The sequence below is a fragment of the Arachis hypogaea genome, chromosome 2 (genome assembly GCF_003086295.3).
Source record: "Arachis hypogaea cultivar Tifrunner chromosome 2, arahy.Tifrunner.gnm2.J5K5, whole genome shotgun sequence".
Taxonomy (NCBI): domain Eukaryota; kingdom Viridiplantae; phylum Streptophyta; class Magnoliopsida; order Fabales; family Fabaceae; genus Arachis; species Arachis hypogaea.
The window spans coordinates 17,113,409-17,130,004 of NC_092037.1; the positions used below are offsets into that span (position 1 = coordinate 17,113,409).

A 16,596-nucleotide genomic window follows, 5' to 3' on the forward strand; every position below is an offset into this window, starting at 1 on the left:
ATCTATTCTCATATGTGGATCAACATCCATCTCAGCCATCCGGCTCACGGTTCAGTCCAGAACCAGCCAATATTCATAGCATACACAGCCATTCCGGCTCACGGTTCAATCCAGAACCAGCCAACATTCATAGCATACACAGCCATTCCGGATCACGGTTCAATCCAGAACCAGCCAATATCATAGCATACACAGCCATTCTGGCTCACAACAAAACAGCACTTCCACATTCAACATCATCAATTCGTAAAATCGGCATTTAAGCCATAAATCACTTTTTCTCAAATCGTTTCACTTTGAAATCAAGTTTCGACTCTTTTTAGCCTTGGCTTTTAGAAATCTCATTTCTCAAATCATCTCAGGCTCATAAGCCAAATTTACTCAAAGTGAGTTCCCTTTTTAAAACAGAGCCACTCTCGGCATTCTCTTTCCAAAACTTCCAAAACCGTGGCAAGTTAAGGATTTATTTCAAAGTATTCAAAATCATCCATCCAACGATAGGATTTTATAACAAAAGTTTCTCGGCAGAGTCCCAAGTCTTTAGGGAAGGTCATCTTACATCAATTCCTTAAAAATTCATTGAAACTCTTGAAATCATAAATTCTCAGTTCAAGTAAATAAAACTGAATTTATTCTGAAACCGAACCATACAAAATCACAAGTTCCAACCCGGTCCAAAAATCAACTCATTTGAAACGGAACCGGTTCATTTGAATCAAACCGCTTTCAGATTTCTTTTTGGAACCTATTTTTCCAACTCTTCCAAAATGCCTCAAACTTGATTACTCAATCAAAAGTCTAGGTTCCTTTAAAAATCACTAAAAACTCCTTTTTATATTGAAATCAATATTAAAGCATCATTCTTTCCTTCAGTGGTTCAAACGGTAAAAATAGTTCAGTTCTAAATAAGCCGAACTCAACGTATAAGGTTCATCAAATAAATTAAACTTGAAAACATAAATATCCTTTTAATAAATCAAATAATACAATTTTTCAAATCCAACCCTTTTTAAATAACCTTTCAAACAAGACTAAGATTTTATAAAAATTTCGGCAGCATCTCCCCTAAAACTTGGACTTTTGCCACCCAGTTCGGGTCCCAACTAAACCGTTCCTCCTTCCTTTTCAACAACACAAAACCAGAAATCAATTCAAAGCAAGATAAATCCAACAATCGCCTCAGTGGCGTATCTCAAGGATACCATTTCAAAATTAACTCAATATCAACCAATTTAACTCATTTCCAAAGCTTTAAAAAAAACGGTTCAGTAACAATCCATTTGTCCAAAACCAAATTAATTAAAGTAAACCAGGCTGAATTCAAAAGTGCATTCGACTTTCTTATCCAGAAAATCAACTCAACTCAAATCAATTCACAATGGATTAAACCCGATTTTAAAGCTTTAAAAGAATCAACTTCAAAACATTACATTTCACAAAGCCGCACAACAATTCAGCCAAACCAACATCCATAATCATTCGAGTCAATCAAATAATACATAAGGCAGATACAATCACCAAATACACAATATCTCACATCAGTATCCATATGTAATAATTCCAATACATAAAACATAGTTTTTGGAAAGCGCCCCTACCTCAAAACGCAAATCCATAACCCAAACGTCTCACAGAGTCCTTTCCGCCTCAACTCGAAATCACCGGCAACCGAAACCTCAGCTTTCAGCCACTTTCGCAATGACCATAGTAACACTAATCGCAATATATAATAACCGAGATTAACTCTCATAACAACGAATGCTACAACACCTCAACGTTTACCAGGACAGCGATTAAAGGGGTAACCGGAACGTAAACGCTTACCGCAAACAAGAAGTGACTGAACCATGAAGCGGCAGTCTCGGCAGTGATTCCGGCAGCAGCAACTTGCGACAACTCCTAGCACAACAGCCGCATCACAACTCTCATGGTAAAGGTGAACTTTAATAGATAAGGAAACTGAAGACGGGTTAAAGCTTACCAAATGACACCGGCTTCAGTGGCGGTTTCCGGCGGCAGCAGCGGTGGCGTTTCTCGGTGACCCGAGGCACAGCGGCCATGGCTGACGGTGATGCGAGCTCCATCAATGGCGGCTTGGACCAATGGAACCCAGGCAGCGGCGACGGCAACCACCGAATCGGCGCTCACGGCACGACAGCGACGGAAAAAGGTCCCCTTTCGTGCATCCCCCTCTCTCTGTGCGCGAGGATGCGACGGTGGCCGTGCTGCTCCTCTGCAGCGACGGCGGCCACTCCCTCGTTTGGTGCGGCGGCGACTAGGGACTGGGTGCGTCTTTAATGGCGACGGCGAGGCAGAACGGCGCGGCTCCCCTCTCCTTCACGACCTCCTCTCTCTCGCCTGAGTTCTGATTCGCGACCGCGTCAGCTTCACGGGCAGCAGTGGCAGAAAAAAGCTTCCTCCACGCCTGCAAGGATGACGGTGGTGAGGCGCGAGGCACGGCGGCAAGGCGTGACATGGTGGCGGCACTGGCTTTCCCCTGGCGGTGACAAGGACGTGTGGATTGCCGCAGCGGCGCGACGCGGTAAGGGCGACGGCGGCGCTGTGAACGGGTAGGCGCGGCGGCTGTTTCGCAGGGAGACGGCGACGGTCGCGCGTGGCAGGTTGGCGGTGGCTCTGCACAACGCAGCCCCTCCCTCTCTTCCCACTCTCCTTTCTCAAGCTTCCTTCTCTATAATTTTGTTTCTGAATATTACACTGAAGGGGATGAAAGGGGGTGACGGCCGCATCTGATAGGGTTTGGAGTTTGGAAGAATTAGGGTTTAGGTAAAATTAGGTTTGGGGGTATTTTTGTAATTTCACACAAAAATAAGTATAATGTAGTAATTAGAAATAAATTCTAATCCAACAATAATAACGTACAAAAATACTGTCTCCTCATCAATTTCACACTTTATTTTTTAATAAAACGTTCAAATTCAAAAATTAGAAATAATATACTTAATTTCTTCATTTTTTTCTAAAATAGCAGTATTAATATTTAAAATATTGCTTATCTAATCCAAATCATAAAAAATCCTTATTATTTCATAACTATCAACTTTATACTTTAAATATAGAAAATAATCCAATAATTATAAAATTGGATAATAATCATAACTCATCTCAAATCCAATAAATCAAAACTTGCCTTAATTACCGTTAATAAAATAATTTCTGAAATTAAGGCTATAAATAACCATATGATTTGAGACTTGATCATAATAAGACTTTTCAAAAGTTTTGGGTCTTACAACTAATATTTTGAACTAATATTTTATTTTCATACGGATAAGATATAAATTTCAATTTACATTTTATAGTTCAATTGAAGGAGGTTTTTTTGGTGAAAAAAGTATATTCATGACCTCCAAATTCTAGGTATAGTTTAAAATTATAAAAAATTATAGGGATAAATTTATAATATTCATGACCTCCAAGGTTTTCTGTCAGTACACAAATCGGACCCAGGATTTTCAGTACCTTCAATCAGACGGTCCGATTTTTCTTGGACAGCCATCATACGCGAGTGAATCACCATACACCTCCATAACTCAGATATATATCCTTCCTTTCATCATATTAAAAATAAAAAGTTCTCTGTTTGTGTTCTGCTTCAGTTCAAAAAGACCAAAAAAAAATTTGGAACATAATTTTAATTTAACTTTTCTATGATCATTAAAACAAACAATAAAAATTAAATCAAGAATGAATTATAGCTATAAAAATAAAATATTTTAAATTGGTCTTTTAAGCTCTTCAATAATATACTTTTTCCACAAGAGTTTAGTTTGTAAAATTTAGTAAAGGTTTTTTTGTGACTAAATTTAGTAAGGGTTTAAATAGTTTTATATATATATATGTAAATTATTGTCGACTGATTGAGTGTGAGAGAAACAGAAGAAGTGCCTCCTCAAAACCCTAACTCGTCAAACCTTCTTCCTCTCGCCGCTGCCACTACTACTACTTGGACCTTCAAGCGTTTCCAAATCTTCTCGAGAGACCAAATCTCCACCGCAACTATGGCCACTTCCGCCGCTGCGCCGCGCCAGCTCTCTCAGAAGGAGCAAGACATCCAGATGATGCTTGCGGCTGAGGTGCATTTGGGAACCAAAAACTGCGACTTCCAGATGGAACGCTATGTCTTCAAACGCCGCAATGATGGTAAAACACTCTTCTTTTGATAATTTTTTCTTATTTTCTCGGTTACATTTTGGTTGTGAATATGAATATGATTGAAGCGTGTGTCGATTGTGGTGAATTTGAAGGGCATTTTGATTTTGTAACGTTATATCTTGGGTTTATTCTGATATTCGTTTGCTCATATTAAATACACAGAGATCTGTGTAGAAATTTATTTATTTATTGTGTCTATATATTCCTTGCTCATTTGTGAATTTTCTTTTCGGTTTATTTATTTATCTTTTTGTGTCTATAGGGTTCTGTTTTTTGTTATGTGCTTTTTATTAGCTTGTTATAAACGGGTAACTTCTGTTCCAAAATTGATCAAACCTTAAGATGCCTATAATCATTCTAATTCAGTAATATATATACAAAAGTACACGTGAAAGAGTTTGGGGTGGATAAAAATACAGGCTATGATTTATAAATATAAAAGTACACCAAAGATTGTTTTCCATGGACAAAAGTACACATTAAAGATTGTAAATATCAAACCTTACCAACAGTATGACACTTTTGTCTATCGAAAACAATATCTGAAGAATACTTTTGTTTTCACGAATCTTTAGTAGGTATTTTTGTCCATCCCAAACTCTTTTATGTGTACTTTTGTCAATTTACTCTTTCGTTTGTACATTGTACTGAACAAAGAACGCATTTTATCTTTTTGTTGATTTTTAGTATTTCCTGTTACCAGGTATTTACATAATTAACCTTGGCAAGACATGGGAGAAGCTCCAACTTGCTGCTAGGATTATTGTCGCCATCGAGAATCCGCAGGACATCATTGTTCAGTCTGCTAGGCCATATGGTCAGAGGGCAGTCTTGAAATTTGCCCAATACACCGGTGCAAATGCAATTGCTGGAAGGCACACTCCTGGAACATTCACTAATCAGATGCAGACATCCTATAACGAGCCTCGCCTTCTTATTCTGACTGATCCAAGGACTGATCATCAGGTACCGCATTAGATGTTCAAAGAGTTTTTTGGTTGTGTTGAGGATGTAATGTTGTATATGTAATATGTTTTCACTTTTAACAACCAATGTTTTCATGGGGCTTTGAAATTCTGCTATCAGTTGATCTCATTTTTGTTTTTCCATTTTTGTGCAGCCCATTAAGGAAGGTGCTCTTGGAAATATTCCAACAATTGCCTTTTGCGATACTGATTCTCCAATGCGGTATGTTGATGTTGGCATTCCTGCCAATAATAAGGGGAAGCACAGTATTGGTTGTCTTTTTTGGCTATTAGCAAGGATGGTTTTGCAGATGAGGGGTATTATTCGTCCAGGGCTTAAATGGGATGTGATGGTAAAAACTTATTTCTGCTCTTATGAATGTAACTATTGTTACTTTGCACTTGATTCAGAACAAGTTTTCTTTCAGTACGTGCAAGCGTCTAGAAATTCATATTTTCTTGTAAGATAGTAATATTATTCTTTGGTATCCTTCCAATATTAGATAATTTATGTCAACTTTTCATGTGTAGGTGGATCTATTCTTCTATAGAGAACCTGAAGAGGCCAAGCAACAAGAGGAGGAGGAAGCACCAGCTGCCCCAGAATATGCCATTCAAGACTTCGGTGCTGCTGGCATTGCCGGTTTCCCCACAGCTGATGGTGAATGGACGGCTGTCACAGTACAACCCTGGCCCGAGGAAGTTCCACAACCACCTATTGCAGCTGCGCCTGCTGATTGGGCCCCAGATACTTGTAAGAATAATTTATTCAACTTTGGATCTGTGGTTATATGCTAGTCATTTGTGTGATTTAATTTCAGTTTGATTGGTTGTATTGTCATTCTCTTTACGCCCGTATTTGTTCTCCCTCCTTTTTCCTAATAAATTGGATGCGCAATAGTTGCTGCATCAAGCTTTTAATGTGTTCTTGTGTTTCAAAGGTTCTCCCTCGAAATGGTAGAAACTCTTGCAGCTTTAACATAGTCTTGTTAAAAAATATAAGATCACAATTTGTTTGACCTAAGTTCTTTTTATAGCTGCAGCTGCAGGTGATTGGGAACCGGTTCCAGCTCCTCAGCCTTCCGTTCCGGCACCCGGAGCTGTTGCTCCCACTGGTTGGGAATAGGATGAGTATGGGATTTTCTTTTGTTTAGGATAGATGCATCATTACCTGTAGGTTTGATATTTGAAGTTGTAAAATTTTGATTTAGCATACTGATACTTGGTTTGTTTCAACAATTTAATTGTTCCGTTGCGACCGCTAATGGTACTGAAGTTTGCTGAGACAAAAGAATATGTCGGGAAAACCTTACAAGATCACATTTTGCATATTGACCTATTATCTCAATTTTTCGGATGCCCCATCTTTAATTGAAATTCAAACTTACTATGTAAGAATAAAATTTAAAACTGTTCATACTATGGACAATAATCCATCATTTAATCACCGTAAGAAAATGTCGCATATCTAATCAATTTACAACGACATGCAATGGAAAAAAGTACAATATATAAAGCATGTTCGTGATTATATTAATATTCCCTTTCATCCATTAAGGTAAGGTTTCTTGTTTTCTTGCATCAGATACAAATGTTACGTTGAATAGTGTATCTTTCTAGGGTTTTAAGGGTTTGTATAAAAATGATCTATATAAGAAATATAGAAAATTAATTTTTAACATTTTGTGACTAAATTTTTATATAGTTAATATTAATAAATTTTTATTATAAAATAATTTATTTAACTTTTTTTTTTGTCAAAGGTAAAGTCGTTTTATTTCACTATAAATAAATTTAAGGTCCATATTTGGACAACAAATGAAGGATAGTATTGAAAATGATCCACAAAAAACCAAATCAGTTTACAAGAAGAGTAAAGGCCTCAAGAGAGTGAAAGAACATCTTTAATTTTGAAGTTCATGGAAGACCCGATGAGCTTCTTCCGCAACTAGGAGGGGGGGAGGTCCATTTCCCTTCAAAAATAAATGCATTCCTACCCTTCCAAAGTTCCAATTCAACCAAGTTGTAATAGCTGCCAAGTTCCTCTTCTTCTGATGACGGAATTATTAACTCTCCTCTGCTGCTTATTCAGGTAACACGTCTCAAATGCGGTGGTTTCATCTTTGCTATACGTGTTAACCACACACTGTGTGATGGATGTGGAATTGGTCAATTCATAAAGGCCATAGCAGAAATTGCCCAAGGTGCATCAAACCCTTCAATTCTCCCAGTTTGGTATAGGGAGCTTCTTTGTGCCAGAGACCCACCAAGAGTCACATTCATCCACCATGAATACAAACAACTATCACTTGATGACAACAAAACTGTCTCCTTCAAACCCTCCCAAGCTTCCTTCTTCTTTGGCCCCCAAGAGATTGATGCATTGCGCTGCGGGAATTCTACTTTTCTACACCTCCGGTTTTCCAGCTTTTGCAAAGATTTGGGAAAACAATTGCCCAGAAAGGATACATGAGAGGAACACCGTGAGATATCCATTTCTTGCAGGCAACTTAGATGGTTCATGCTCATCATTGCCTTTAATGCAGACTCCCTCACAGATTCACATCCCCTAACTGATAAACTATCCCCATCAAGATTCATAGTCTTCATCTGTGGATAAATTTCGTCGCCTATACGTAGTTTGCGAACTTTGGAAACATCCGACAAAGAAGAAACGATTCTGAAGAATACCTGATTAAGCATCTCTTCCTTCAACATTGGGCAATCTCTTATTTGAAGCTTCCTAAGTTGAGGAAAAGTTTCCGACTCAGATACGTGCCACACCTCCCAATATGCCATAGAACGAAATTGCAATGTCTCTTGTGAGGGAAACGGTGCACTATCCGAAGAATGATATCTCCTTCATTCTTGTAAAACTCCTCGCCAATACTCCTCACCTGATCCAAACCTCGAATGAGCAGGGACTTGAGAGATGGCAGCTGTCCAAGTGAAGGCAGCATGCAGCAATTCTTGCAAGACAGCAGAGATACATGAGTCATGTTGTTGTAGGAACAGCGCCCCAACCAATCTGGAAATATTGTACCCTTGTATCCCCATATTCTCAACTCTTTCAACCAATTCGGCGGTTCCAACTTATTGAGCATGTCTGTTTCTCTTCGTGAGCTTGAAACCGTATCTTCGCCTGAAGACCATTCCAACCATAATTCATCAATGTGCTTCTTATCCATTATCTTTGCACTCTCTGCTTGTTCCACATCAACAATATTCTCCAACTTCTTAATCTCAAGGGGTCCATGAAGTTTTTCCAGCCCCCCTAACTCCTGGATTCAATTGTCTTCATACTTGCCGACAACAAAGTAACATAAAACGTGCAACTCTTTCAATTCGCTTATTTTTCTGGGCATTTCTTCCAAAGCAGTTCCTCTAATATCGAGATGTCGCAACTTCACAAGATTATGCAAACCACTAGGCAGCGTAGTTAAATTACAACAATGATACAACTTCAAGGTTTGCAAATTAGACAAGTTGCACAAAGACTCTGGCAATGTCTTAATAAACGTCCAAGACAGATCCAAGTAGCGCAGATGGACTAATTCTTTAATTGAATCAGGCACCACAACTATACTGAAGGATGAATCTCTCGTGTACCATGATGCCACACCACGTTTACAGAAGGATAAAGCTCTCAAGTATTTAAACTTTGATAATATGTCCCATGTTGCTGCTTCAATGTTGCACTTGGAAGATGAGCAATTGCCAAATAATAATAATGTTCTCAAAGATTTTACTTCAGAAATCAAATTATGAAGTTTTGAGCTACAATAACATAAAGATCTTACTCAATAATTTCTTTTTTTTTTAACTTCTTATTTCTTTCTTCTTTGAGAGATAAACTATACTTTAATTTTTTCAATAAGAGTTTTGGAAGCTATATAGTCCTCCATATTGTAAAATTTTGAAGAGAATATACAATGACCATAGGATCATGAGCTATTCTCTGTTTTAATAGGTTTGAGCCATTCCCTTACAGTTATTACTGCTTCAATTCAGAAATGCCTTGAATTCGAGGATGCTAAAGTTCAATTTGATGCTATTTCTAACAGGTTAATTGCATTTCACTGACAACTTAATTAACATCGGATGAACAGTTTTCTAATATATACAATATTCATTTTACACACACATCTACTAATACAAATTGATGAACACACAATTTCTTGATATTACAGGTAACGTGTACTAAGAATATAGAGTTTATATTTAAAAGTAAGTGACAGCTTTCTCCAAAGTTCATCTCAAACCAAAAGTATTTTTTATTTCAGCTCTTCTTAGGAATAGATAAGTAAGCCTTTTTAGTTCAGTCTCAGCTATCAGAACAAATTTCACCTCAAAGAACAACACCAATAAGGAAGCACAATAATGTTTCACTCAAAACTCATTAGGTTCTTTAAAGAAAACAAAATCATAATTTTCTCAAGCCTTTTTAGTTTTAAATTAGAAACACTAAGAAGCCCAACACTTGAGAAACAAATATGTGTGTGTGTGTGGCGCTGTTCTTTCCTGCAGAAAAGGTTGTCTTCTGATCTTCAGGGAGATTTTCTTGTTCTGCAGCTGTTATTGCTTCATGTTCTTGTTTAATTGGCAATCCCTGAAACACTAATACACAAATTAAAAAGCATGTCAAGACTAAGTGTTAGTCATCACAGAAACCAACTAAATTTAATAGGGCTATTAAACTTGGTTTCCTAAGCTGAAAATGCATTTGCTTTCAACAAGCAGCTATGCTTCAAACAAATGGCTGACAGTTTTTTTTTTCACTTGGTGGTTGTTGAGTTGAGAGATTCATACAGGATAGTAAAGTACATTCTTGAATTTGAAGTAGCAATAGAGAAGAAGGAAGGAATATTAAAAGAAAAAAAAGCCATCACTTGAGTGAAGAAAATATATATACTCTCTTGTGAATGAATGCGTGTATTAAATAGTTGAACAATCACAAGTCACAACATGATGCAAAGAAGATATGCATGGCATGACACTTACATGTACCTGATCAGAGTTCCAATTCAGAAATGCTTATGGAGGGCATGTGGGAAGTTTTGGGCCGAATTTAAAGAATTTTCTGGCAGTTCTACTTGAGAGCTTGTATCGCAATCTCACCTCCAAATTGAAGAACTATGAGTCAAGAATCTGCAGTTACAACAACAACAACGAAGCCTTATCCCATTAGGTGAGGTCAGCTATATGGATCAAATGAGAATGTTGAGAGAAACACCAAAAAGTGTTTGCTTGGGCCTTGTACATAGGAAATGATCAGAACTTTCTTGACCGATATGCATTGATATTTTCTAACATCATTGCCTTAACTGTTCTGTTTATAAAAGCCTCAGCTTCCTGCAAAAGATGGTAAAAGTAGAAGCAAGATTGTTAAACGATATTTGAAACTCCACTTGCCATTTCTGGAAGACTTAAAAACGAGTTTCTTATTTTGTTGGAACATGAAGTAAATTCTTTCTTAACTTTTAATTCCGGAAAGTTGGGGGGTTACTATACAAAAACAACACTCCTCATGGCTCATGTGAGATGAAACTACTAAACTGAAGAGTATAAACCGAGAGTTTCCCTGATTAATGAAGGGAAAGAATGCAATTGTATGATACCATCATCATAGAGATGAGACTTATTAGGGAAATATTTTCCAGCTTTGGACATAATGAAATGTGTAATTGTTGGAGGGAGGTGAGGTGGAGAAGCTGATTGCACTCATAACTTACTTTGGCACCGCCCTGTATCAGTGTATCCATATGTGCTAAGCCATACTCATAAGTCATAACTCATTCACACTTTTCTTGAATCTTCTCTCCAAGAAAAAGCAATGTTTTAGGGGGTGGGGGAGACCAATATTTTTTTCATACAGTTTTATTAAAAAATATTGTTGTCACTCTTAGATCTTGATCATCCAACCAAACTCTTGTTTAAAGAATCTTAACTGCTGACAGTGCCGTGGAAGAAGCACACACTGATATGATGCACTTAATGGATTTTCTTTTAATGAACTTAATTTCCTTTTAGAAAAGGATGATTCTTCACTTTCATTTATTCAAGGAAAATTGTGTAAGTGCCAAGAGATAGTTCCTGTATACACCTATGGGAAACCTTTTAAGCTAATTAATAATTGGTGCATTATTTTCAATATTCTTGAGTTGTGTACAGTCAAATTGAATTGCTTTTTGTAGTTCTCTTTGATTTTTTCAAAGGAGATAGAGAAATCAGACAAAATGGAAGAATATAATATGGTATATTCAACCAGGCTAGAAACCAAGCTTTTCCCCTTCTTGTGTGCACATTTGGAATTTGGAAACATTAAGGTACTAGTTATATAGAATGCACCTCTATAATTTTCACAGGCAAGATACTTAATTGTATTTTACAGTAACTGATATGGCTGTTATAACTTGGTCAAACTTTATAAATCGGCTCCATACGTTATAACTCGGTCAAACGTTATAACAGTTAAATGTTATAATTCGGCTCTACACGTTACCTACAGCATACACCAAAACGAATATCATAACGTTTCGACATGATATTATTCTTCTTTAATACAAATTATTCTTGAATGTAACTGTTAATATCTCACCTCACATATAACTGATACAAGGGAGGTAAGACATTTTATGAAACATATAAGAAAAGACTATTTACACACTTATTGACTTGAGTGTTGGAGTGCCTTTTGCAGGTACCACCCCCTTGTTCTTTCTGTGCCAAGGTATAACTCTTCCCAAACAAGGAATTTGGAGTTGACTGCTGGAGAACGAGCTATACCCCGACCATCGCACAAGAACAGTAACATTATAGAATTATCTTTCACTCTAAGAATGGAAGCACCCAAACAATTGTGAGATAAAAAAACCCACTGGAAGGTAAAAAGCTTCAATATTATCCAAATTAAAGCTACAAAGGTGTCTCAAAGCTTACAAGCACTAACAAACATACATGCACAAATCTTGTACAACGACACAACACACAACAACAAAATGAAGTCAATGATACTTGTTTACAGACTTTCTCCCAGTTCTACTTGAGACCTCAAATCACAACCACATCTCCAAATTGAAGAACTATGAGTGAAGAATTTCATTCAAACATGAAAAGATTTGACCATCTTATCATTCATTTGATCAGGTTAATACCCCTAATGGGGATGTAGAGGGACTCTCCAAAAAGTGTTTGCTTGGGCCTCACACAAAGGAAAATTATCAGAACCTTCTTGATAAATACACAATGATGTGTTCAGCATTGTTGCATTCTTTTTTAGTTTCAAAAACAGAACTGAAAGGGACAAATTCAGCTAGAGAAAAGATTGACATCAAAATAATAATACCACAATGCAAAATTTTACAAATGTACTTACATGCTCAACTCAGTACAATGCTACAATATTAATGTTTGTAGAATATACAAGTTGCACAACGATTCTGGTAGTGCCTCAATACTTGTTCCAGAGAGATTCAAGTAGCGCAGATGGATCAATTCTCCAATTGAATTAGGCAACACATTGAGTTTATCAAAGGATAAAGCTCTCAAGTATTTACACTTTGATAATATCTCACATATTGCCGTCTCAATCTTGAATTCATGATAGCAGATTTGGTTATTAAACAATAATAATGTCCTCAAAGATTCTACTTTAGAACGAGAATTGTAAAGTTTTGAGCTACAATAACGTAAACTTCCACACAAATGCCGAGTCTGAATCCTTATCTCCTCCTCTTCAAGATCTTCTAAGTTGCAATAGAAACCTCCAGCAAGGTATATTGCCAAGTCATGCAACAGATCGTGCATCACAAAAGAATCGTCATGACCTTTAATCTTTGTGAAAAATAATCTGCAAGTTAGTTCATCAAAACACTCAGCACCAACTTCTTCTAAAGTTTATTCTGCAACAAATTTTGGCAGTTGCTCCATCCTGGTTCATTCACTTGGTTGGTGTATTCTGTTTCGTAATCATCAATACACTTGGTATGTTTCATGGTTGGCCGTAGTAAATTTGTGTACTTAAGTGTCTTCGGGGTTTTTCAATTTGGTTGCAGATGGTGAAGAAATTATAAGTCTTCGATATTTTGAATCAAGAGGAAGGAACATGAAATACAATGTTTTTCTTTCTTCTTTTGGATTTATTTTGTTAATAATTTGATTTCAAGGTAGCATGATTTACCACTGATGTGAAGAAAAGAATCACAAGTTCACAACTATGTATCTTTGTTGTTGTTGCTTCTCAAAAGTTTTGCAGTGTCATATTCTGGATTTCTTTTCTTGATTGATTACTCTTTTCAATGTAATGAAGGTTCCCTGGTCTTACTCGTGTTTATAAGTAAGCACCTAATGTTTGACTTATTTTAGGGGACAAGCTGAGAGAGAATTTAGGGTAGAAGTAGAAGCTATTGGTCGTGTGCGGCACAAGAATCTTGTTAGATTGCTTGGATACTGTGTTGAGGGCGCGTACAGGTATTAACTCTTGACATTTCATTTGGAAAAATTAAAGCTAAAAAGTTCAAGACTAGTAAGATTTTAAGTATTGATATGTTTCTCAGGATGCTTATGTATGAATATGTTGACAATGGGAATCTGGACCAGTGGCTGCATGGGGATGTTGATTCTGTAAGCCCTCTGACTTGGGATATCCGGATGAACATCATCTTGGGAATGGCGAAAGGGTAGGGATAATGATCTTAATCTGCTTGAAGTGCTTCGCATGTTGTTGCATGAAATGTTTTGTTGACAGTAATGTGTGTTTTTCAGATTGGCTTATCTTCATGAGGGGCTCGAACCAAAAGTTGTCCACCGAGACGTGAAATCAAGCAATATACTCCTTGATCGCCAATGGAACCCAAAGGTTTCTGACTTTGGGCTTGCTAAGCTTCTCTGTTCTGATCATAGCTATGTCACAACCCGAGTGATGGGGACATTTGGGTTAGTATGAGTTAACCAAACAGTTTCCCTTTCTTATCAGTTAGTTTCACTTTCTATACTCATATTTTAGGCTTCAAAGTTCAAGTTCTCTCTTTTCTTGTTCTGTAGTTATGTTGCACCGGAGTATGCATGCACTAGAATGCTGACTGAGAAGAGTGATGTTTATAGCTTTGGGATACTTATTATGGAAATAATTACCGGAAGAAGTCCCGCTGATTATAGTAAACCCCAAGGAGAGGTTAGAGGCTATAACCCATAATAGTATACAGTTTTGGGTTTAATCTTCTTACACTGTTCTATGCTGATTATTTCCTCTCTTTTTCTGTTTTCCTAACTAGAATTTGGTATATTTGCAGGTTAATTTAATTGAGTGGTTGAAAACTATGGTTGGCAATAGAAAATCAGAGGAACTCATTGATCCGAACCTTCCTGAAAAGCCGTCTTCAAAGGCTCTTAAGCTTGCTCTGTTGGTTGCTCTTAAATGTGTTGATCCTGATGCCACAAAGAGACCTAAAATCGGACACATAATCCACATGCTTGAGGCCGACGAGATCCTATTCCGTGATGTATGTTCTTTCCCTTTTTTGAACTCTGCATTATATATAACTGGAGAGAAAAAGCAAGATGATTCAGCATTGCTATAATCTGATTCTCATTTATCACTACTTTATCATTCTTTCTTGTAGGAGCAGAGGATCGGAGGAGAATCGTCGCGATCCCATCGCAATTATCATCATCATGAGCAAAAGGACTCTAGCAGAGAGAGAAAGCGAATAGGTGGAGAGATCATTGATCAAAGTGAAGATGATAATAGTAGTAAAATCTTGCCCATCCCACTAGATTGAGATGATAGTTGTTAAATTTAGCTATGTATTTATTATTTTTGGTTTTAGTAGTTTGCCTATATTAATTTCTACCTCAATCTGGACAAGATGCAATGAGTGTATTTTTTGCTGCATAATTTCCTCTCCCACCACAATTTGGGATTCATTGTATACTCATATTCATTATTACCAAAAATCAAGATTTTGATGTTCTTTCTGCTTTATAAGACAAAAGTAGCTCAAGTGTTGAATAAAAAGTATTAATATTTTCAAGTTGCTCAAATTGTAGTATCAAACTACCTTTGTCTCATTCTGGTCCATCATAACTTATGGCCCCATCATAAATTAAGTGCTTGTCATTTTGTGAGTGTAGTTGTTATGAGCATTAGACCAGAGTAAAGTTTGTATGATTTGTTTTTTTTTGTCTTTATTTATTCTTTATGTATTTATTATGTACTCATCATTTTATTGCTATGTAACTTGGATCGAATATCGAATGTGAGTCATCTTATACAGAAAGAGTGGTAAATAAATACACATGAAGAACAAGAAAAATGAATATTATACATTATCATTAATGCTAGGCCTACCATCCAGCTATCTTGATAGAAGAAATATCATTGCATCATCATCATCATTGCCTAATTCATAGTTGGATGCTTGTGGGAATTGCTCTGGCTGGCTGGCTAATCAAATATTAAATGTAGCTGTAACTTTTTTGTCATTTTGGCTATGATTGCTCAAACGGTGGAACAAGCAATTTAAGTAAGAAACTGTATCGTTATTTGATCATTTAGAGAATTAGGATCCACAATCAATGCAAAACTTGTCACTCCAGAATTTGCCAATTTGTCCTTATAAGCTAGACAATCGGCACTAATTGGTAGCTTGATCATGAATGTCTTTTTGGGACATCCTTTTTCTTTGTCTCTTGCTGCCTTATTCAACGTTTAGTTTGTTAGTTAGTTAGTTATGATTTGATGTCTAAACCACTCTCTTTAGTCTTCTACAGCTTTTCACTATGGTGATTGACATTAATTGCCTTGCATCTGTAAAATAAGGATGTTCCTGCATCCAAGAATAAATATAAATATAAATGTTATTATTATTATTATTATTAAATTTATTTTTTTTTGAAAAAGTTTTATTGTCACTCTTAGATCTTGATCAGCCAACCAAATTCTTGTTTAAAAATTTTTAAATAGTTTTTTCTAATGAACTGAATTTCCTTTTGGAAGAGGATGATTCTTCTCTTTCATTTATTCAAGGAAGAGAGTAGTTCTTGTATACACCTATGAAAACCTTTTAAGATAATTAATAGTTGGTGCATTATTTTCAATATTCCTGAGTTTAGTACAGTCAAATTGAATTGCTTTTAGTTTTCTTTAATTCTTTTCTTTCAATTATAAGAAAAAGGAGAGAGAGAAACATTAAGCTACTAGTTATATAGAATGCACCTCAATATAATTTTCATAGGCAAGATATTTAACATTGTAAAATGATCATTCATGGTGGGAATAAACTAAACCTGTCAAAGGCATAATATGGAAGCATCAATACCAGCAAATAATTGAAGAGAAGACAGAATACCAAATTTTAATGTGGAAAAAAACCTCTCAATGTGAGAGGGAAAAAAACCCACGGGAAGGTAAAAATATTCACTATTTTCCAAATAAAGCTACAAGCAAGTCTCAAAACTT

The 16,596-nt window shown here is 36.5% G+C and overlaps 2 protein-coding genes across 3 annotated transcripts; both read left to right on the top strand.

Annotated features, from left to right (window-relative positions):
• Positions 1–3,802: 3,802 nt before the first annotated feature.
• On the top strand, positions 3,803–6,429 carry LOC112740018 (small ribosomal subunit protein uS2). 2 transcript variants are annotated; one of them, XM_025788994.2, is made up of 5 exons: positions 3,803–4,161; positions 4,877–5,139; positions 5,294–5,491; positions 5,670–5,892; positions 6,176–6,429. In XM_025788994.2, the coding sequence occupies exons 1-5, from the start codon at positions 4,020–4,022 to the stop codon at positions 6,262–6,264; spliced, it is 915 nt and encodes a 304-aa protein (XP_025644779.1). In that variant the 5' UTR covers positions 3,803–4,019; the 3' UTR covers positions 6,265–6,429. The 2 variants fall into 2 exon arrangements, with proteins under 2 accessions (XP_025644779.1, XP_025644780.1); XM_025788995.2 differs by having other exon boundaries at positions 3,827–4,161; positions 6,182–6,429.
• A 4,945-nt stretch (positions 6,430–11,374) lies between these two features.
• On the top strand, positions 11,375–14,917 carry LOC112722455 (probable serine/threonine-protein kinase At1g01540). Its single transcript, XM_025773480.1, has 9 exons — positions 11,375–11,464; positions 12,285–12,400; positions 12,555–12,614; positions 13,503–13,607; positions 13,694–13,816; positions 13,902–14,072; positions 14,181–14,310; positions 14,429–14,638; positions 14,759–14,917. The coding sequence occupies exons 1-9, from the start codon at positions 11,375–11,377 to the stop codon at positions 14,915–14,917; spliced, it is 1,164 nt and encodes a 387-aa protein (XP_025629265.1).
• The last annotated feature ends 1,679 nt before the right edge of the window (positions 14,918–16,596 follow it).